At 41.5% G+C, this 24,317-nt stretch overlaps 1 protein-coding gene across 1 annotated transcript in view; it reads right to left on the reverse strand.

The window, feature by feature from the left end:
• The window catches only part of mxra5a (matrix-remodelling associated 5a), a 36,558-nt gene extending 12,619 nt beyond the window's left edge, over positions 1–23,939 (reverse strand). Inside the window, 5 exon segments of the mRNA XM_047354785.1 lie at positions 1,436–5,299; positions 5,504–5,894; positions 23,055–23,184; positions 23,296–23,518; positions 23,743–23,939. Coding sequence (XP_047210741.1) covers positions 1,436–5,299; positions 5,504–5,894; positions 23,055–23,184; positions 23,296–23,480 — 4,570 coding nt within the window. The 5' untranslated portion in view covers positions 23,481–23,518; positions 23,743–23,939.
• Between the last annotated feature and the right edge of the window lie 378 nt (positions 23,940–24,317).

Genomic DNA, 24,317 nt, shown 5'->3' on the forward strand with positions numbered 1-24,317 from the left:
AAGCGACTAGTAACCATCTTGTTTTTATCACAGTTGGACTACAGTGACACCATTTGTAGATTTGCCTGTCCCACTACCTTAGCTAAACTTGACCCTATTTACCATGCTGCACTAAGGTATGTAACAGGTTCACCGTATAGGACTCACTATTTTATTTTATTTAACCTTGTTGGATTTACCTCACTCAATACTCGCAGAATGAGGCACTGGTACATTTTTATATATAAAGCCGTTTTAAGTAAATTGCCATCATATATTCACTCCAAGTTCAATGTACCCCAGAACACCCAGTCTTAGAGCCAGTAGTTGAGTGCGCAAAGAGTCAGGAAGGATGAGTTTGTCCTATTTTGACCCATGGTGTTGGAATGACCTGCAGCTCAAGTTGAGGCTGGAGTCTCCTATTTCTTTATCTAGTTTTAAACAAGAACTGTCAAAAGTTTTAGTCTCATCTTGCACTTGTAATGTAGAAGTGTTGTATAATTTATTTTTTAAACAAAAACTGTCAGAGGTTTTACTCTTTTGTAATCGTTATGTCTAAGTGTTACTGAAAATAATTTTAGTATTACCTTTTAAATGTATTAGCTTTTTATTTATTTATTACTGTATATTGTGCTGCTTTTTATCTTGGCCAGGACATCCTTGTTAAAAAGATTTCCAATCTCAATGGATTTCTTTCCTGGAAAATAAAGGTAAAATAAAAATAGATAAATAAAAATTAGCTTGAGTGTAGGTATATGTTTAACCCCTTGTAAACAACTGTTACAAATTACCCATGCAGCCACGGTGTTGGCTAGTGGCTACTCATGCATATTCAATTCATACTAAGGATTATACTGGTTGCCATCTAGTGGTAGCTAATTTAAACCCAATTATGCCCACTTCCCTATCAGAACAAAACTTATTGGGTGAATGAGGGTCATTTTAAATCTAAATCTGCCAAGGGTATGAATAATTGTATCGTCTAAATGCATTAAAGAACAACCTCTGATTTTTTCCAACTTCTGCACCAAATTCTTGATTTTAAATTTATCAAAGTACTTATTTGGCCCAAGATTCCACCAAACTATTGTGAGAAGCTTGTGGAAGAAAACTCATAATATTTGTCCCAAGACCCAAGTCAAGACAGTTTATAAGGCAACCCTACTAAATAATGAGAAGATGTCTGGAAACATCTGAATTTAAAGAAAGTGAAAACAAATTTTTTTATTTTTATTTAACACAAACATTTTTTGTAATACTAACCTACCTAAGCCAGGAACATTTTCTCTGTTTCAATGACAGACAAATGGTAAAAACATGGTTATGTGCTATTTATACAGTGGATGCAAATATCAGGTTCAGCTGTATACGGACGGCTACACAATAATTGTTCTGAATCAATTTGCAGGAAAACGTCTATCTGCACAGAAAATTGAGTTTTCATTGTCTTACATACCGTTGGAAATTTTAGTCCAAGACAGGAAAGGCACTGGCTGACCTTCAGCCTCACATGGAAGCTTAGCATCTGTTTCTGCTTTCACAGTGATTGTCTGGGTATGGGTCATTGTTATCCTTGGCTTCCCTGTTTGAATAGATGCATGCTTAGGTAGCTGGTGCTTTGTGGACATATCCATAGTAGATGGTGACAGTGTCTGTTGGAATGGCTTGGATGAGACCTCAGTGGGTATTTGGATAGAGGTGTAAGCCTGAGAGGTTGGACTTATGTTAGCTAGTTTGTGATTAAGTGGAACTATTGTAGGATGAAAGTTTAATGATCTGCTTGGCTCTGAGGTGGCAGTGATGAGTTTTATTTGTTGGTCCTGGCTGGCACTGACTGTGATTCTGGTATATTGAGTGGTGGGTGTTGGTAAAGGCTTTATTAGAGGTTTTGAGAAAGGTATTCTGAGTTTTGACATACGAGAAGCCACTCTAGAAGAAGTAACATGAGGCAACGATGAGGTAACTGAGACACGTGTTATTTTTAAATTGTTCATAAGGGGAGCATCAGCCCCAGCATTTAGGTTTTTTTTCTGATTTTCTTTAAGCTTTGAGTCAATGTTTATTAACTCATTTTGATCAGAGCTATGGTTCACATTTTCTGATGCTGTGGGAATCTCTGTAGTGACCTCAAAAATCATCCTTGGTTCATTGAATTTTTCTTCAGAGACTGCCTTGTTTCCACCCTCAATGGATGAAGTAGTGAAGGTAAAATGGGAGGGATGCAGTGAAGGATCCAATCCAGTCTCTTTCCAAGGCATATTTCTAACCTCCTCAGTAAAAGTCTGCTGATGGTCAGGTTTTTGATTCTTGACATTCTTGACATGTTCACCAGGTGGAGGAGGACTGTCTGCAAACCTCTTCTGAGGGATTGATGTGAGAATCTCTGAATTCCCAGTAGGAAATGCACTTTCTGAGACTCTCAGAATGCTATGAGGAGTGGTATATCTATGAGCCAAGCCTGGAGAAGTTGTTGGAAATGATGGTGCATCTAAAGTGCTTTGCCATGATGGTCTATGCATGTGTAGATGGCTGTCCTTTGTTTCAAAAGAAGAGGCTGGTTGTGAGGAAAGCTTTTTGAGTGCCTCGTGGTTCTGCCTAAGGACTGTGCTTTCTGTTTGACTCAGTTTGCCTGATGACATCACTTGGCTCTTTATGAATGGAGCAGTGGTACTTAAAAGGACAGTAACTCCTGATCCTTTCGTGTTTAACTCTTTTGAATGAGAGGTCCTTGCTTTAGGTAGGGGAGGATTCACAGTTGTGGTGGTAATAAAGTTGCTGGGTGTATTTAGCTTTTGTTTCTTTCTGTTCGGCCTTCTCCGGACACTGTTCCTTCTTTTAGAGTTAACTTGTCGAAGGCGTGAGTTTGGCTGTCTTGTAGAATCCATCTTTGTTTTAGCAGAGAACTGGAAAGTAGCTATTGGAAATCCTGTCGTCACCACAACTTCAGAATGCAAATCACCGAGCATTTTGTCTTTTCGATCAGGTTGAAACTGTGACAGAGTTGGGGTCTCACTCAAATAGTTTCTATTTCTTTCTTGACTTGTTGCAGAGTGATTTGGATTGACTGAAGGAGTGATCTGACTATCTATAAAGAAGGGTTTTCTATGATTTATGGAGCTACTGACATCACTTGGTTTGTTCCTACCCTTACTGCTCTGCAGCCCCTCAGACAGATCAACTGTTTGGACCTTATTAGCAGTCCTATCTGTGCTTTGGTACTCTGGAAGAGAAAATGTGCTGCTGCTGTTCATAGGGTGTGCACTGGGCTGCCCGACAGTGATAGCATGCGTTGGAACAGATTTGGTCTGGGGGAAGAAAAATCTACTGTTTAAAATTGTAATTTGGTTCCATGGGTCATGGGTTGTGTGCCGTGCAGTGTATGCACTTTCTGTTGGTTGGGGTTCTGTAGTGTGTCTGCTGTTAGTGATTGCATCATGTGTCCTATATTCAGTGTAGCTTTTAGGTGTCACATGATTGTATTGACCATGAGTACTGTATGTATTGATTTGCAGTTGTGTATGTTGTTCAGGGCTGTAAGACATGGAGTAATGCTGACCCTCTCTTTCATCTACAGTCAGGCCATCTGATGACTTGTCAGGTGTTTCCCATGACTTTGTTGTCAATTCTGTTGTTTTCATATTTGTTGGAAATGAAAAAGGAAGTGAGGTCACAGTATTCCGGTCTCTAATCTTCGCCAGACGGTTTGCCCATTTCTTCGGGTCAATTTTGTTTTTGGACAGATTCATCCTCCTCTTCTCAACTAAAATTTTCTGGTTTCCAGTGTCAGACCCATTTGGTTTCTGGAGCACATGTGGTCTTTGCCAGGTGCTCCTGGATGGATGAACACCTCTTCTTTCTGGAGCTAGACTCCCTGGGATTTTTTGTCTAACACCGCTGATGCGGTGGCGTATTGTAGATCTATCGATGTCACCTGATGCTTCTTCTGTATTGTCTGTGGGGACATTGATCTGAGTGTTAACTCCTGAAGCTGACTGAGGCGTTGCTGGAGACTTGCGGAAAGGTCTAATTAGGCCATTGGACCTTACTATAATAACTTTTTTAACTACGGTGTCTACACCATGTTGATTGATAGCTACACATTTGTAATAACCACTGTCTGACACCTGAGTCCGTGGGATATGAAGAGTACCATTAAAATACACCAATGTTTTGGAAGAAGTAGCTTGCAAATTAACTATTCTGCTGCTTGGTAGAATCCAGTGTATTTCAGCATCAGGGGAGCCGGATGTTGAGCAGCCCAGAGAAATTGGGTTTCCTGCAAATTCCTCCATTGATGTAATAGATATGTCCTCCCTTGGGGGAGATCTAGAGGATTCCTGGATGGTTAGATAAAAGGAAAGCACAGCAAAATCTTCATGAACATTGGCGATGCAGTAGTAAATTCCTGTGTCTGTGTGAGTGACTGCTTTCATTTTCAACCTTCCATCTCAAGAAACAGAAACTCTGTTTTCAGGACTTCTATAAGGGCTGTTCAGTTTGGAGCCATCTGGCAGCATCCATTGGACTACTGGCTGGTCAGAACTGTGCAAGTTACAGAGCATTTCATTTGGACTTCCAAGGACCACAACCATAACTTTATGTGTCCTGTTTGCTGACTCGATCATAACCCAGGACCTTCTGAGTCTTTGCTGCAGCTCAGTGTCCATTGTCTCTGAGAGGTTCGTCCTCAGAATTAAATTTACCATTCTGGTCGATGACTGAGGTCGGTTCAGTTGCAGTTCTACAGATGTCTGCATCAGCCATGCGGGCTGAGCCAACATTTTGACTTTAAGACCCGTGTAATACTGGGCGTCCTGCACAGAGTCCTGCTTATACACATATGCTGGGTAAGGATCTTTCCTTAGAGTGACTCCCCGTTCTAAATGGGCTGGAACATTACTGTAGTATGCAATCACTTTCCACAGCTGCTCATGTTTTTCTCTGTCAACAAATGTCAACCAAATGTCCACTGAGAAGGTGATATTTGCAACCAGCTGAAGCTTGTTGACCTGCTCCCAGCTGATCTTGGTAAGTTCTTTAAGCTTGTCAACACTGCACTGAAGATCTAATTCATTCCCATGATCATCAGAGAGGCCTAGAGATATGGTACCAATTGGGCCCCTAAAGTCCTCTGAGGTCAATGTCTCACTCTCAGAATCTTCTGGTGATGTAGTTCTATGAAGGGAGTTGATGACAGGGCTGCTGCAAACCAGAGGTTGAGCAGCATGGAGCTTAATTGTCTTCATATGTCTGGGAGAAGAGCATATTGGACACAACTGGCCACCTGCGAGTGCTCTGTCCTTTTTACATTTCAGAACCCCTGGAGCAACAAAAAGAACATCAGTGCCATAAGCTAAGATTTACTCTTCTTAAACTATAATAATAATAATAACAATAATAGCAGTAGTATCATTACTACTACTACTACTACAACAACTACTACAGCTAATAATAATAATAACAACAACAACAATAATAATATTAATAACAACAACAATAATAATAATAATAATAATAACTTAACCTGGTGAAGTTTGTTCCCAGTCATGGAACCAGCTTATGCTGCAGTCACAGGTCCAGGGGTTCTCATGCAGGTACAGGTTCTCAAGCTGTGGCATTGTCTCTACCAGCTGGGAAGGCAGTGAGGTCAGCACATTGTCAGATAGGTAGAGGTGTCGCAGGGTGGAGATGTAGAACTGGCCCATGAATGTGAAGGTGCTAAATGTGGCAGGATGGAGTTGTTGAAGCTGGTTTCCTTCCAACTGCAAAAAGCGTAGGGAGGTGAGTCCCTGGAAGGAGTCTGGATGGATGAGTTCTAACTGGTTGTGATCCAAATGCAACCTGGCCAAAGACCACAGCCCCTGGAGTGTGTGCCTGTTGATTTCCTTCAGCTTGTTGTAGCTAATCTTCAGCATCTAAACCAACAAGCACCACAAAAAGGTTCCAAAATTAACCAGAGCATTATCAAGATGGTCACATGTGAATTAAAGTAGGAATGATGACCCCCCATTCTTCCATTCTTTTTTGTTTGCACTGTCTAAACACTTGGATTGCTCACTTCTTCTTGGGGGCGATCTCAACTTTGGTCTAAATAAAGAAATAGACAGGCGGAGTACAACAGGGACTCGGCGCAGTTGGCAATCAATAAACATAGTTAAACAGTACATGAGTGATTACGGACTTTGCGATGCATGGCGATCTCTTCACCCTAATCACAGAGAATATACATTCCTCTCACAAGTCCATCAATCTTACTCTTGTCTGGATTATTTCTTAGTCAGCAGCTCGTTGTTGACTGACATTTCAGACACTGAGATACACCCTATAGCTGTCAGTGATCATGCACCTGTCTCCTTAACTCTTGTAAATAAGAAAGAAAACCCACAAAGCAAAAACTGGAGGTTTAATACATCATTGCTTAAGGACAAAGAATTTATTAAATATTTAAAAAAAGAATGGACTTCATATTTGGAATTTAATGATATCCCGGGGACATCAACATCTGTTCTCTGGGAGGCAGGGAAAGCAGTGATGAGAGGTAAAATAATCTCATTCTCATCACATAAGAAGAAAAAAGAAAACAAACATATACAGGAATTAGAAGAAACCATTAAACTGTTAGATGCTTTCCAGGAAGAGGAAAAGCTGGGCAAACTACATAAAGAAAAACTTGAATTAGATGAAATCAACGACAAAAAAAACCCAATTCTTAGTACAAAGACTTCGTATACAAAACTTTGAACATGGCAATAAATCAGGTAGCTTTGTAGCTAACCAACTAAAAATAAATAAAGAAAGAACAACAATATTTTCTGTAAAAGACCCGACAGGGAATACAGTTTATGATCCTGAAAGAATAAACAGCACTTTCAGAGATTTCTACAAAGTTTTATACTCACCACAGATAGACCCATCAGATAATTACATTGATCAATTTCTGGACAAAGTAACAACTCCTAAACTATCAGATAATCAAGCGATGGCCCTGGATGTACCACTGACTTCAGCCGAAATCCAAGAAGCTCTAAAAAGCATGCCTAATAAAAAGGCTCCAGGCCCAGATGGATTGCCAACAGAGTTTTACAAAGAATTCTGGAATATTTTGGCCCCAATATTCCAAAGAATGGTGCAGGAAATCGAAAGAAATGGCAGACCTCCGCCAAATATAAATTCTGCCAACATCACTCTTTTTTTAAAACCAGGAAAAGACCCAATACTCCCTACCAGCTACCGACCCATATCCCTTATTAACGTCGATCTCAAAATAATCTGTAAAGCCCTCACAAAAAGACTAGAAAAGGTTACTCCTCTCATAATACATCCTGACTAAACTGGATTTATTAAAGGTTGGCATTCATCCACTAATTCACGCGGATTACTTAATTTAATAGATTATTCCTACAATAAAAATATTGAGACCAATATATTATCTCTAGATGCAGAAAAAGCATTTGATAGAGTTAACTGGAAATTATTGTTTGCAACCTTGACTAAATTGGGTTTTGGAAGCTCTTTCATAAACTGGATAAAAATATTATACAGTTCCCCAGCGGCATGTGTCAAAACAAATAACCAAACATCTTCCCGCTTCTGTCTTCAGAGGGGCACCAGGCAGGGATGCCCACTTTCCCACTCATTATTTGCTAATTTTATTGAACCACTAGCAGCAGCAATCAGACTATCTAAAGGTATTAAAGGCATAAAATGCAGGAATATTGAACATAAAATATGTCTTTATGCAGATTATGTTTTACTCTTTCTCCAGCATTCGCAAACCTCTGTCGCTCAGGTAATTGGATTGATAAATTCTTTCTCAAGAATTTCAGACTATTCTATAAATTGGTTAAAATTGACAGTTCTGCCAATCAATTGTTCTTTCCACAATTTTCCTAATATACAACTTGTCAGGTTTAAACAACCTAAAATACTTATAATCATCACAAATAGAAGAGAAAGACAAAGTAAATATTCTATCATCTGGTCTTAGGGAATTTAATAATGTATAAGGATCAGGAACACACGGTGCTCTCTGAACAACTGCATTATTAACTGCCTGTAAGTCTTGTACCATGCGCCATCCTGTTGATGGAGCTTGTTTTTTAACTGGAAAAATGGGGGTGTTACATGGTGAGTGCTCGCATTTTATTATCACCCCTGCAGTTATTAAATCCTTTATTACTGGTTTTATTCCTTCACGTGCATCATATTTCAAAGGGTATTGTTTTACACTGGGCCTGTATTCTGTTTTTGCCCTGATTTGGACAGGTTTTACTAAGCCGACGTCAGTAGGGTCTTTTGACCATAACTTATCAGGGACTTCACTCAAGAACTGTTCCTCCTGTTCAGTAAGGAATATTTCTCATTGATGCTTTGTATGCAAATGTATCCCTTCCTGCACTGTCACTGTCCAGAACAATGGCTTCCTAGTTAATCCTGTGGATGCACTGATTTCTGTATTCATTGTTGTTGCAAACCAGTCTGTGGCATTTTGTCCCCTCTGCACTGTTCTTCCCATGTCCTGCCACTTGAGTTCTTTATCCTTGAATAAAGATATGTGTGGAGGTGTCCACATTTTGCAGAGCTTCCTAGTGTCTTCCGCTAACACTACTTCAGCAACTGACGTACTCTTCCCATCTGCATAAACATAAGTTACCATGACTTTGGTAGGGGTTACTTTAGTTAATGCTTCTCCATACGTTTTATCTGTTCCAGGAGTATTTTTATGCCACATGGTAATATGTAGATCATGTGATCTTGTAGTCGAGTAATGACATTTCTTCCTTCTGTTAATAAAGCTGTCCCTATGTCTAGGGGTGGTTTGTTTGGAACATTAGAATAGATAGCTGACATGACTGTCCATTGGGATCTCTTATCCAAACTGGTTCAGACTCACAGACTCATGTCAATTTCCCACTAGCTGACCTTACTGTTATTTGCTGATCACTAAGTCTGGAAATTGGGATTGTTTCTCTACAGGTGATCCTGCATGCTCCGGTATCACAAAGAAAAGTAATTGATTTTCCATTCAACAGGAAGGTAACTTCAGGTTTTATGCTATCTAGGGAGAGAAGGTCCTAGAAATTTAGGAGGACATCCTGCCCCTGTGTTTTTTGTTTTTTTGTTTTTTTTTATCGGCATCTGAGGTACTAGGAACAATTTCACTTGTTTTCTGTCCTAGATCATGCTTATTATTTCTCCTCTCAGGACAGTCTCTGATCAAATGTCCTTCTTTCCCACAACACCAACACCCTGCGATTTTGTCCTCTGCCTCTAAATCCTCCTCTTCCTCTGTTGTTTTAATAATAAATCTGCTGAAAAAGGTGCTGGCTATCTTTTTCTGTTTTGTTTTTTAACCTTCATTACTTGTTCTGCATGGAGGGCATGATTTGTTGTGGGGAACCCTATAAAATGTGTCCTTACCCAGGTATTGATTTCATCCCTGGAACCAGCATGTAGTGCATTTTTGTTTAAACTGCTGTTTATAAGCTCCTTGCTCGTTTTCATCTTCTTGTAGACCACTATGTATTTTAAACACTTTTATCATTCTAATCCTATATTCTTCAAAAGGTTCTTCCTCTTTTTGTTTCACTCAGGCTATTTCTGCGTAGTCAGCTCTGCGTGTGTATCTAAAAAGAGTAAAATATTTTCTAAGGTTACACAGGAAAAAAGAAAACCGTGTCATGCCACGAACCTCCGTGACAAGTTGTATCAACAGCCTTCAGCGTCTCAAAACAATAATTAAAAAAAATAAACACAAATAAAACATACATGAGGTATAGCCATGGTGGGGATGGATTCATTCACCAAAGGGACTCATTTTAGCCCATCCAATCCTCTCAAACCTCATCTTTTTACTCCCTTTCTTTTGTCCTGCTGTTCTACTTTGCAAGTCCATCAAAAATGACTTCTTAGCCCTCTGACGTTTTCTGCTTTTCACAAAAACATCCATTCTTATCTCCTGCATCACATCTCTCTCTTTTTAGTTACTTTTAACCTATAATCTACATCATCATAACCTTCTTTGTCCATTTTTCTTAAATCACGTGTACTTTTAATGTACCTTTAATTATTGTATCCTATAGATTAACTAATTTTTTAGAGTTTAAACGACCATCATAATGATATGTGGTTATCCATTTATCTAAATATTTTCATTTTAATATTTTAATTTGATCCTGTGCTTCTATAAATTTCCAATCTTTGCATTGTTATTCATTTTTAGTTTATTTTTACTCGCCCCTTTTCCCATTTTTTTTTTTTTTTATTTGGTCCAGCATATAAATACCTAGGGTATTCTAAATGCTGGATTATTCTGCTCAGTAGGGTGACAGAAAAATCTCCTTTTGTGGTAATTCTCACTTCAACTCTTTCGAGTGGAGAATTCTTGCCTTTACATCCACAAAAGTTAGTCACTTTCAATCCCACTGCTTTGGTATGAGGCAAAACCTAGTGGTTTAAATCCTCCATTCATTTCTCACATGTACACATTTTTAAATGCGGAATTTTCTTAGTATTTTCTGTTTAAAATATTTAAACGCGGACTCCACCATCCTGAAAACACGGCATTTCAGTATTATTTCTTAATACTTTTTCAGGACTCCGCCGTCCTACTTTTACCTGTTAGGGCCTAGGATTCACAGGGTTTTATTTCACGCAATGACCCCCAGTCATTCGTCACACTTTTTTAATCCAAACTCAACTCACCACTTTGTCTTCCCCTCTGTCTCAGAGTTCCGTCAGCCATCAGACCCCAGCGGGCGGGCCAAGATCCAGTCCCAGAAAGGGTCTGTGAGTCTCCCTGATGAAGACTGCCATGCGCACGGTCTTTACTGGAGTCCACCAGGCGTAATTGGAATCTGGCTCTCGAAGGACCAATTTATTGTCAGGTTTAAACAACCTAAAATACTTATAATCATCACAAAACGAAGAGAAAGACAAAGAATTTGTTATTTAACTCGCCGCGAGGAGAACGGAGAGAGATGTGCTTTTCACTTACAAATTTCCTACCGCTCTGAAAACCATCTGTCCATTCCACTCTTTTTATTATCTTTCGGGGGTCCCTAGTTACAAAAAACATTGCTCTCTAAGGATGGGAAAAACAGCTGCATCGTAAACAGGTCATAAACACCATTATCTTGTAACAACACACTTCCACAGTCTCCCCCCCATCTTAAAATCAGTTGTCATCTGTTCAGCGCAATCAGCCACCCTCTTTATGACACCCTCATCTGTGACTACTTCCTTCCCAGCTCCACCTTTGATCCTTGCCTGCAGACAAACTCATACTCACACATACATCATGAAAGGTTATAAAGATCAAATAGTCAAGTTAAAGAAAGGAAAATATATAAGATAAATCTATATTCAATTATTCCAACACAACTACAGTCAGGGAATATTACATATTTGGGCATTAATGTGTCTCCTAGATTGGCAAATTTAACAAAACCAAACCACATCCCACTCTTAAAAAAGTAGAAGATGATCTTGCTAGATGGAAATCTACGCATATCACTCATGGGCAGGGTTGCTTCAGTAAAAATGATGGTCTTGCCAAAAATCAGTTACTTATTCTCAATGATTCCAAATAAACCATCATCTGACTGGTTTAGATCTCTGGACTCCTCCATCACTAAATTTCTCTAGAAAGATAAGCCCCCACGTATTAGCCTAAAAACACTGCAAAAGGCCAAAGATAAAGGAGGACTAGATCTGCCTAACTTTCATCTTTATTTCTTAGCTAACAGGCTACATTACATCTCAAAATGGTTTAAATACAGTCCTCTAGATGAACCCTGGCTAGACGTAGAACACATTATGCAATAATATAAAGATTTCCGATCTACCATTTATTAGCTCAAATATAAAACGACATGAATGCTTCAAAAGCCTCAACGTCAGCACCTCTCTGACAGCATGGTGGGAATATCTAAAAATGACAGGGTCTTCACTAATCCCATGCAGGCGTACACCCATCTGGAACAACCCTGACATCCTACAAAAAATAATATAAATTTTCCTTATTGGAGGAGTAAAGGAATTGAACACCTGGAACATATATTTGAAGGAATTCAGTTCATCCCATTTAACAGATTAATTATACAATACGGGATAAACAAGAATACATTTTTAGAATATCAACAAATTAAATCTATTATAAAAAATAAATTTAGACTTAAAAATGTTGGGTTACAAATGCCATCAAGTGTACTAGAGTTCCTAAAACTCAACCCCTCCAAATTGATGTCAAAAATATACAGGACACTGTCTAATATGGATGAATCAATTTCCCTTCCTATTTCAAAATGGGAGGTGGACTTAGCAGTTAACTTTGACCAAACATTCTGGTCTCAGATATGTTGCAGAACTTTTAAACTGACTAGTAACCCCAGTTTGCAATTAATACAATATAAAATCCTTCATAGAGAATACTATACAGGTCAACGGATGTTCAGGAGTGGCTTGGCACCTTCTAATACTTGCTTACACTGTACAAGTAATATACCACACAATTACATCCATGCACTATGGTTATGTACACCCGTTCAGAGGTTCTGGTGCCTGATATGTGAAAACTTATCTAAGTGTCTGAAATGTAATATTTCACCTTCCCCTTCAATTTGCTTGTTGGGCAACTTAGATGAGGTCACCATAGAGACAAATTCAGTTCACGTGGTTTTCACTGCCTTATGCAATGCTAAGAAAACTATCCTCATGAACTGGAAAAATAAAAACCTTCTTAATATTAATCAGTATAGAAATTTTCTGTTGGATTATACAAGCCTTGAGACAGCCTCTGCCTCAAAGTCAGATCAATCTCTATGGGCTTCTTTAATTGGCTCCATCACCTAGTGGGGGTGGGGCGCCCTTGGCTTCATCCTGCGGGGCGTTGTGGCAGATATGGGGGGGCGTTTGGGGTGTCCCTGGGCTGGGATTGCTGGGGGGATCTGGCGCTGGGGGTTGTGGTCCCAGCCGGGGTGGGGCTTTGGTGGCTCTCGGGGGAGACATCTGGTAGCTGCATGCGATGCTCTCGGGGGGCCTGCACCGACGGACATAGGTCACTGGCTTGGTGGCCGTGCTGCTCCTGGGTGGGTTGGGCTGGACTTGGGGGCTCGGGGTTCCTGGGGCGTATTGACCCCCAGGTTGGGGTCCTGGCTGGGCCTTGGGGGTCTTGGGTCCTGGCGGGTATGTTGCCGGGGTTTTGGGCTAGTGCATTCCTGGGCAACCGGCCCTGGCTCGGGGGCCTTTGGTGCATTGCCGAGCATAGGGCCCTCCAAAACTGGCAGGTAGGTCCCATCTCATGGCAGGTGCTCTTTCCTTCAAGGAGCACATTCTGCTGGCAGGGCGGAGGGTCTGCAGGAGGGTGTGGGGCGGGGTCAACCTGGGTGTCCAACGTCTTATGTGCTCTGGGAGTTGTTCGAATGTTGGGGTGGGTGTAAGTTTCCTTCTGGGGTGGGGATAGGTGGTTGGCCTTGGATTGGTGTGGGTGTCGTTTGGTCCTGGGTGGTTCCGGCTCAGTTTCTGGTTCCTTGTCTTGGTTCTGGTTACTGACGTCGGTCCCTTTTCTATCTGGGGGAGGGGGTTCGGAGGGGTCTGCATGGTTTGAGTGAGCGGGCTGGCTGGGGTTAGTCTCGGGGTGGACTGGTCTCGGCTTCCGGACGGGTTTTGGTTTTGGCTCTGTGGGCTCTCTTGCCTTTTGTGGGCCTCAGGGTGGGTCTTCTTGCGGGGCTGCTTCTGGCAGGTGTATGGGTGTCAGGCATGTTCTAGGACCTGGATGCTGTGGGTCTTCTTTTCATGGTGGTGCACTTTCGCGGGCGGCTTTGTTTTTGGGGGGCTGGTTGGGGTGCATTTACGCATTGTGAGTTTTGTGTGCAGCTTTTGGTTCGGGTGCTCTTTGCTGCATTCCGTCCTCCGCTGTATGGCGTGCTGTGGTGTTGGGGCTGTGGTCCTGTGCGTGGCGGCCCCGACCGCCACGCTCAGGGCCCCACAGGGGCTGCAGCCTGTGGGGTGGAGGGGTTGTATCCACTTCTGGGATGTGGGATCGCCGGCATTTGGATCGGCTGGGCGGCAATGGTGGAGCTGAGCTGGATAGTGTTTCTCCCTAGGCAGTCTTTGTAGTGGTTTTTTTTTCTTTTTTTTTTTTTTGTTGTTGTGGCCGATGGGGGCATTGTGGGGGCTTGGTGGGGGATAGTGGCCCCGGGTACCGGGTGGGTTAATTTGTCCCGTCATGCTGCGGGGTCGGGGGTCCTTGGTGGGGTCTGCCCTGTTGCGCTGGTGGGCGGGGGTGGTGTTGCGCGAAGCCCTTGCCTTGCTGTTGCGGCGCGCTGTGTGGGGGGGGAGGGGGGTGCCTATTTCCTCCCCGCCACACTACCTGCCGGTGGTTGGAGTCTCTGCCCGCTGGTGTACTTGTGGTTTTCGGTGTCCGGGGCAGGATCCTTTGGTGTGTGCATGCTCACTCCCGGTGGCTGCTTGATGGGGCCTGGCCCCCTGGGCTCTGTCGGGCCTCTGCTTGGGGGGTGGTGTGTCCCATCTTGGGTCTCTGGGTCCAGGGCTGGATCTGCTCGGGCGTGGACGGCTGCCGGCGGGGTCTGTGGGCTCGTCACTGTGGCTCCCTGGGGCTTCTGCATTGTCGCTGCTGGGTGGCTCCCCGGGACTCTCCACTGCTCTTCTCTGGGGGGGTTGCGGTAGTCCCGGCGGTGGTTCTCCTGGGGTTCCTCTGCTTTGGGGGGGCCTTTGGATGTCTGTGGCTCGGATCTCCTCAGTGTCCGCCCGGGGACCACGGGACAGGTCGGTGGGTCCTCAAACTCCCTATTGCATATTTTTGTGGAGAAACCTTGTATACAAAGCGCATCCACACTCATACTCACAGGTGTTAAGCTTCAGGTGTTGACACATATACAGATGTTTTATATTGGGCTGCACCTCTCACTAAGTACATTTTACATTCATAAATACCGTGTGCAATTTTATTAAAAAAAACAACAACAAAAAAACAGCTGCAGGTGTATAAGCAAGTAGGTGTAATCTTTTATTATCTTCATCCTTCTTTCTCTCCTCCACTCTTTCCTTCTTTTCTCCCCTTTTTCCCTTTTGCCCCATCTCTCTCTTTTTCAAGCTTCTGTTTTCCTTTTCATTTCAGTCTCCGTGTCCGTAACAATTGAAATATTCCCAAAGTAGTTTATAATAAAGTTTCTTTTATAAATATCAAGCAGAGCTTTAAAGCATTAGCTGTGATGTGAAAATAAATCTGTTGGGCAATTTCCTGGCACTCAGACAACAATTCTGAGCAACACTGTGCCAGACAGGACATGGTAAAAAAAATAAAATAAAAAAAAAAGGATTTAAAGTAGGAACTGTTGAGAATTAAAATCATGTACTTTCATGATATCAGTTTAGTTTGCATGTGGGAACATTAAACTGAGATTTACCATGAGTGAGCCTTGAGGAGAGATCAGGGGTGAAACAGAGGTTGGGAGGTTCTCGGCAGCTGCAAGCAGTAAAAGCTGGCTGTACGGACAATAAAGCAATAAATGTCAACTTTTGGGCATGGTATAGATACCACAAGGGAGCTTGGCTGATTTACAACACCAGACTGCAAAAGGGGAAGGCACAGTCAGTAAGCTTCAAGTCAATGGTATAAAGATGTTCTGGAACTTGTGATGGGAGAGACATCTGGGTAAAGACAGCCAAGCTTTGCTGAAAACCTGCGATTTCTCCGTAAGGCATTATGTAATTTTCTTTCTTTGTGTTATTCTGTATGTATTCATTTTGCATTAGAAATCATTGGACTTATTATCTTCCAAATTAAACTTGTGTTAATCTTAATTTCCTGCTCTTCATCTGTTCTTTCTCATGACATCCGGACTGGGAGAGGTTGAGGCCGCAAGGATATCAGTGATAGAATTATTTTTACCTCAACAGAACCTAAACAACTTTACATGAATGAGTTATCAGCAAAAAAAGAATATTTCTAAATTTACTTTTCAGAAATATCTTAGTAATTATAAACCCAGCATAAAGGGGATGTACAGTGGGGAAAGCAATTATTTGTCACGTTGCCAATTTTGCAGGTTTCCCCATTTGCAAAGCATGTACATCAGAATAACAAAACTTAATAATTTGGTACAGAAACCTTTTGCAGGTTTTCAGACTTGCAAAGCATAAAAGTCTTTAATTTTTATCATAGGTACTCTTCAACTGTGAGTGACGGAATCTAAAATGAAAATCCAGAAAATCACATTGTGTGATTTTTAATTAATTAATTTGCATTGTATTGCATGACATAAGTGTCAGGATCTGTGCCTTGTCTGTTTGTTTGGTGCTTTTACTGTGCTTAGCCCCTAGATGGCATGGATCCTGGAGGAGAGGTGACAGGTGTTCTCTATTCCCTTGAGTACCTGCTGAGGAGTATTTAAGGAGGAGGCTGCCAGCAACTCACTGCCAGAGTGTTGCCCTTAGTGGTACAGCCTCAAGCCACATTACCTTGTCTTGTCCTTGCCTTGAACTTTTAGTAATCTGAATCTGTTATCTTGCAGGATTACCTGAACCTGACCTTGCCTTCCACGTGGAATGGATAATAGTGGTAATGGTAGGGAGCAGAGAGGAAAGGCTGGATTTGAAAAGAACAGTGGGAAGGAAATCGAGAAGAGCGGTAGATTATTCAGAGTTTGAGAGGAGGTTTGAGATGGTGGCCATGTCAGGGCGGACGAAACAGGAGAATGGCTTATTGCAAGAGAGAGAAGGGGGCTCAAAGGAGAGGGTTCATAGGACAACAGAGTTGAGATACTGATGAATATTGAAAATTTTGTCATTAATACAGGTCCTTCTCAAAATATTAGCATATTGTGATAAAGTTCATTATTTTCCATAATGTCATGATGAAAATTTAGATTCATTGCACACTAACTGAAATATTTCAGGTCTTTTATTGTCTTAATACAGATGATTTTGGCATACAGCTCATGAAAACCCAATATTCCTATCTCACAAAATTAGCATATTTCATCCGACCAATAAAAGAAAAGTGTTTTTAATACAAAAAACGTCAACTTTCAAATAATCATGTACAGTTATGCACTCAATACTTGGTCGGGAATCCTTTGGCAGAAATGACTGCTTCAATGCGGCGTGGCATGGAGGCAATCAGCCTGTGGCACTGCTGAGGTCTTATGGAGGCCCAGGATGCTTCGATAGCGGCCTTTCGCTCATCCAGAGTGTTGGGTCTTGAGTCTCTCAACGTTCTCTTCACAATATCCCACAGATTCTCTATGGGGTTCAGGTCAGGAGAGTTGGCAGGCCAATTGAGCACAGTGATACCATGGTCAGTAAACCATTTACCAGTGGTTTTGGCACTGTGAGCAGGTGCCAGGTCGTGCTGAAAAATGAAATCTTCATCTCCATAAAGCTTTTCAGCAGATGGAAGCATGAAGTGCTCCAAAATCTCCTGATAGCTAGCTGCATTGACCCTGCCCTTGATAAAACACAGTGGACCAACACCAGCAGCTGACACGGCACCCCAGACCATCACTGACTGTGGGTACTTGACACTGGACTTCTGGCATTTTGGCATTTCTTTCTCCCCAGTCTTCCTCCAGACTCTGGCACCTTGATTTCCGAATGACATGCAGAATTTGCTTTCATCCGAAAAAGTACTTTGGACCACTGAGCAACAGTCCAGTGCTGCTTCTCTGTAGCCCAGGTCAGGCGCTTCAGCCGCTGTTTCTGGTTCAAAAGTGGCTTGACCTGGGGAATGCGGCACCTGTAGCCCATTACCTGCACACACCTGTGCACGGTGGCTCTGGATGTTTCTACTCCAGACTCAGTCCACTGCTTCCGCAGGTCCCCCAAGGTCTGGAATCGACCCTTCTCCACAATCTTCCTCAGGGTCCGGTCACCTCTTCTCGTTGTGCAGCGTTTTCTGCCACACTTTTTCCTTCCCACAGACTTCCCACTGAGGTGCCTTGATACAGCACTCTGGGAACAGCCTATCCGTTCAGAAATTTCTTTCTGTGTCTTACCCTCTTGCTTGAGGGTGTCTATAGTGGACTTCTGGACAGCAGTCAGGTCGGCAGTCTTACCCATGATTGGGGTTTTGAGTGATGAACCAGGCTGGGAGTTTTAAAGGCCTCAGGAATCTTTTGCAGGTTTTTAGAGTTAACTCGTTGATTCAGATGATTAGGTTCATAGCTCGTTTAGAGACCCTTTTAATGATATGCTAATTTTGTGAGATAGGAATTTTGGGTTTTCATGAGCTGTATGCCAAAATCATCCGTATTAAGACAATAAAAGACCTGAAATATTTCAGTTAGTGTGCAATGAATCTAAAATATATGAATGTTAAATTTTCATCATTACATTATTGAAAATAATGAACTTTATCACAATATGCTAATATTTTGAGAAGGACCTGTATATGAGAGCAGGGAGGTGAAGGTCTCATTGGAATACATGTGGGGAGAGAGAGAGTTTGAAGTTTGAGTATCTTGTTGAAGAGTGATAAAAGGATTCTAGAATTGCAAAGGTTTCTATTTATTAATTTGGAGTTCTAGATGGATTTGGCCGTTTTGATATTGTCTCAGTAGAAATTGAGGTGTGTTTTGCTACTAGGTTGTCAGGGTTGGAGGAGGGGTCAAGAACCAGCATATTGTTGATACGTTGAGAGCAGATGTCCAGTTTTAGATTTTTTATGTTTCTGTAAATTATAAGGTCAGGTGTCTTAATGGTGGAAGGACAAAATGAAGCAGCAAATAAGAGGAGACAATGATCAGAAATAGACTGCTGATGAGCTAAAATATTGTCTGGGGAAATGCCAAGGAAGCAGATTAAGTCCAAGTGGTGTGTTATGTGAGTGGGTGAAGTTAGCGTGACAGGTGAAAGGAGTGAAGATCGTAGATCCCAGGTAACGGCAGCAGAGTAAACGTAGATTTTTATCAGAGAATTTCGAAGAGGAGGAAAATTGGCAGTAAGTTGTTGGTAGAGGAGATGACAAAGAGGGGGTGCATTGCCAGTGGTAACCCCTGGTAAGCAGCTGCAACAATTTGTGCCAGCGTCCACTCCCAGGAAATCAACTCGCGCTTGAAGTCATCATTGATAAAAGTGTCCTGTTCTGTAATGTGACATGTCAGCCGGGAACATCTTGCTTCTAATTAAAGGATTTCAATTCATGGCTGTGATATTCAGAAGAACCTGAAGTCTGACGGTCAGATAGGATTGGTGTTTGTCTCCTGGACTCTCCTCGGAGCAGAAACAGAATGTCTTACAGACAGAGGAGAAATGTAGGAAAAAACCTGGAGAGTCAGCAAATTAGCTGCTTCATATTCTTCTTTAAAGGGTTTTAGTTCCCTGCTGCATAGTCACTGTTGAACACAACAACCCAAGTAATGCACCTATACAAAGAAATCAAGATCAGATTAAAAAATTTAATGAAACAGTGTGTAGAAAATGATCCAAAAGAAACCTCTAAAACAGTTCTTACTGTTGCAAAACATTTAACTGTCAATAGTTCCAGCAGCAGTTCTAAACCTTTGAATGTGTTCCGGTGAGCCCACCTGCAGCAAATATCCAGAAGTGGAAGGATCATAAATAAACATAAACAGTGGTAAAATAAACTAGTGAGGTGGACCTCATAAGATTCCTGACAGAGGAGTCAAAAGAACAATTGTCCAAAAGCCAGGAAGCATTCAAAGAGAGCTTCAGAAAGGCTTGGAAATAGTAGATGAAGGTTTTTACAATGAAAACAAGTATTGCACTACACAATGGTCTCCAATTTCCCACAAAAAACTCCACTGCTGACGAAAAGGCATGTTGAAACTTGTTTAAAGTTAGCTGCTGAAGATTTGGATAAGCCAGTCAAACACTGTGATACTTAGTATGACTCTTTTTAGGTTTAGAAGTGGAATGGTTCTATACATTACCCCAAAAACACAATGCTAGAAGTACAGATTGCAGGTGAGAACATCATAGGTGTGGACTCACTTACTTTGATTTATCTGTATGTGTGAATCAGTTGGGTTGTTGGTGTAAATCTTATGTGAATGGCCACAATATGAATATTTAAACTGAGAACAAGATGCGTTTAATACTTATTTTTTATGTTGTTGACACTTTAGGAATTTAAATAGGACCTGAAGATAATTTTGTTCTCTGTAATTAAAAATTTAGTTTTTGCTTATTGTGAGTTTTAAGGTCTTTTTATTCCTATCGAGGAAGGAAAACAGAAAATCTAATCTTTCAATTTGAAAGAAAATAACAACAAATGTCATTTGATATGGCAAAAATCTTATGGTTACTGATATTCATATTCTGAAACAATGCATTGCTGAAGTTTTCCAACCCTTTGAACATTTGCGCATTTTGTCTCATTCCAACTATAAAATTCAAATTTTCTTGTTGGATTTTATGTGACAGACACAAAATAATGCAGAACTGTGTACAGAAATGGATACATGTTTTCAACATTTTGTCAGTTTAAATAAATTCAGCTTATGTATAGCGCAGATTTACTAAACAATGCCTGAAGGAAATTTACAAAAAATATAACATCCAATTCAAGTACGGAATATATACAGTGAATTCAGTCACATAATGCAGACAATTTCCAGGTAAATTATCTCCATTCTAAATTGGTCCTAGTTATCAAACAATACAGTTAAGTTCAGTTTTTATTCAAACTGGTTAAAAGGTTTTCTCTCTAAGAAAACTTAACAGATGACATTGAGTCAGTGACATGAAGCAGTCCCTCCTCCTGGATGAGCATGTAGCAACAGTGGACTGCAATGAGTCATTAATTCTTAACAACTCTTAACCCTTGACCTGTCTTTCTGTGTTTAACCCAGTCTCTCTCCTAGACACAGCAATTGAAGGAGCTATTGATACAACTATTGATTGCTGCATCTGTTTCATCCAAAATATTTCAATCAAGAAACTCAAGAATCAAGAATCTTTATCTTTTTTTATCCCTTAAGGGCAATTGATTTCTTAGTCTTTGATTGATTTCTAAGCCTTAAGTTTTGTTCAGCCTCCAACAGGTTTTCCTCCAGAAATGTCCTGTATTTAGCTCCATCCAGCTTCCCTGTCCCTGATAAAGAAAAGCATCCCCACAGCATGATCCTGTCACCACCATATTTCACAGTGGGTTGGTAGTTCAAAGTGATGTGTAGAGTTAGTATTCTACCACAAACAGCATTTTGGATTTTGGCCCTACTTCCACATGTTTGCTGTGTCTCTAACATGGCTTGTGGCAAACAGGGCTTGTTATGTCTGTCTTGAACCATGACTTTCTTCTTGCCATACAAATCTGTGTACTGCACAACCAATTAGAATTAGAATCAGCTTTATTCACCATGTTTGTGCACAAACAAGAAAACTGTTTGGGCAGAGTAACAGGGTGAAGGTGGGCATAGAGAGTAACTGAGAATGAGGCAGAATAACGGACATGGAACAGGCAGGCAAACAGAAAGATTCAGCAGTAAACAACAACAAACAGGAAGATTGAAAGGGAAAAGGAATAGGTGAAGGCTGTTGACAAAATGAGTTGGCACAGATGAGCAAAATCAACTTGATTGCAAGGTGGCTATGGTTGAGGGTGAGATACTAATTAACCATAGCAGAGCAGAAACAGAAATACAAGAAGCCCCACGCACAGAAATCTAATAGAAAATAACTCTAAATTTACCATAAACAATAGAAGGAAGCAAACACAAAATAATGAAATAATAAGGAAAAACACCGAATAATAAGAAGTGCAGGTAAATACGCTTAAGAAACCAAGATCTAACGAACAAAGTAAACCATGAGGAATTGTTCAAAATACATACACAAATAAAAATCAAAACCCAAACACGTCACCATTGTGACCTGATCAGCCTTGATGATTCTCTTTGCAGAATAGATTACAATGAACAATGTACAATGAACAGGTTGTTCATTGTACCCTGGGCCTGTCCTGTTTTGTGGATGAGCCAAATACAATGATGGCTGTGCATAGGACAGACAGAATAACGGTGGTGTAGAAGACCACCAGCAGCTCCTTTTGGAAAGTTATACTTCTTGAGTTGCCACAGTAAGTACAGTCTCTGCTTCTTTCTTCTTCTGAACAGTACCATCTATAAAGACCACCTCAGCTGCCGAAAAGGGCGGTTCCTAGAAACCGAAAGCGATCCAGAGTAAACACAGTTTTGTTGCATCATAGGACCAGCCAATCCACGTCCTGTCTGTATGCAGACTAGTCATTGTCCTGGATCAGGTCAATGACAGTGCTGTCACAGAGGTGAACTCTTCTGTATACAAGGAGAAGAGGAGCGAGGAGACAACACACCCATGCAGGATGCCAGTGCTGATGGTTTTTGTGTGGGAGAAGATGCACCCCAATCTCACCTGCTGCTGCTAGTCAGTCAGGAAGCTGGTGATTCACTGACAGGTAGAGGCAGATCTGTGAGTTAGGTGAGCTACTGTTGGAGGATGTCTGGGTTGATGGTCTTGAAGGTGTTGTCGGCCAAGCTGAAGACCATAAACAGTGTGGTTGAGGTGGTGCAGGATGAAGTGCAGTCCAAAGTTGACTGCATCATCTGCCGACCTGTTTGCCTGGTAAGCAGATTACAGGAAGTCTAGCAGGAGGAATGTGATGCCCTTCAAGTTCTTTTGCACAAGATGCTCAAAGGATTTGATGACCACAGACATCAGGGTGACACATCTCTGGTCATTTAATCCCATGATAGTATTTCTGTGAACTGGTTCTCTAAACTGAGCGGTGGAACTGTGCAACTTCACAGTATTGAAGCAATGAGGACTGACTACAAATGCAGGCTTTAATTATTATTTGTCAATGTATCATTCTGGTCTATCACATACAATTTATGAAAAGCAACTACAATTTATCTGTGAAAGAATTTAGAAAAGAGGTTTGAATGCTTCTGTCAAGCACTGTACTGCGAACTGATCATCACTACTGAAACATACCAGAAATTGATGGAGATTGAATGAAATTCCGAGTTTTCGTTGAACAAAATTGTTAAAAGGTGGGACCACAGTTCGTTTACTGAATCAGAACATGTTCACTGTGCTTTCAGTGGGTGTACCTGAAGTGATACCAAGTCTCTGAATGTTCCATCAGGCAGGGTGTGAATGTTGTTCCCATGGACCATGAGCAGCTCCAGCTTCCCCAGCCTGGACAGTGAGGTGTTACCTATCTTATTAATGCTGTTGTACCTGAAACAACACAACCGGTGTGGTCAGTTTAACCTACACTGTAAACAACATCAAACTGAAATGCACTCTTACTACATCCTGGCGAGTTCAAGGATGCCAGAAAACACAGACCCCAAGTTTATCCGCTTTACATGCTTGGGTACAGCTGCTGGGATAGTGAGAAGGGAGCGAAATGTGCAGTGAAGCTCTGCGGGCTGAGGGCAGAAGCAGGGTCGGGGGCAGGGTGCAGAAACCACAGGAGGCAGCAGCACCAAGAGAGTCTGGAGGACCCACAGTACCGTGCGCTCCATCTTCATCCACAGACACGAGTACAGCAGCTGCTTGGATGGCCTGACTACAACAACAACCAAAGTGTTGGAAAGTCTAACTCACTTTTGTAATATGGTTGATTTCCCTGATTCCTTCTTTTATTTACAGCCCCAATTCACATTGTATACACATTGCTGTGAACATAAAGAGAGTACCACTACACGAATGGCTTCGGTCATAATGCTAAAAATCTGATAATTGTTGCACAAAACTCAAGCTCCCACTGTTAAAATTTGCAAATGCTCTTACCTCAAAGCACTGAAAGCTTCTCTGCAGGCATCTCCTCATGTCCCATTATGTCATGTGTGAAGGCAAAACTAATGCTATTAAACTGAAAAGAGAAAAGCTGGGGTCACAGAATGGATCAGAAAAACTCTAAAAAAAAAACAAAAGGTGGTATTAGTTCCAAGTGGCAGTGCGCTCTCCTCACTTCCAGTCAGGAGCAAGTGAAGGAGCAGCTGCAGAGCGATTGCTGGAGATGCAGCGGGAGGGGCAAGGAAAGTTTGAAGGAGGGCATATGCTCTGACAGTTAACCATACTGTGATGCTGCTGAGTGCAAGAATGTTGGTGAAGTGTCGCTTGGATAAGTTTAATTAGAATGACAAAGATTGACTTCAGCAGCTGAGTACAGACTGACTGAGAGGAAGGGGCTTTGAAAGAGGCCATGCAGAAAAAAGATGCTCCACTGACAGTTCAAGGACCAAAGCTGAGGTTCTGTTTTGATTCATCTCTGTGACCCACAATGTTTTCTTGTTTTTCTGAGCTGAACAATTTTCTTAAATTGATATTCCAGGATGTTTAAAAATAAGGTTCTGGTAAAAGGT

The sequence above is a fragment of the Girardinichthys multiradiatus genome, chromosome 24 (genome assembly GCF_021462225.1).
Source record: "Girardinichthys multiradiatus isolate DD_20200921_A chromosome 24, DD_fGirMul_XY1, whole genome shotgun sequence".
NCBI classification, from domain to species: Eukaryota; Metazoa; Chordata; class Actinopteri; order Cyprinodontiformes; family Goodeidae; genus Girardinichthys; species Girardinichthys multiradiatus.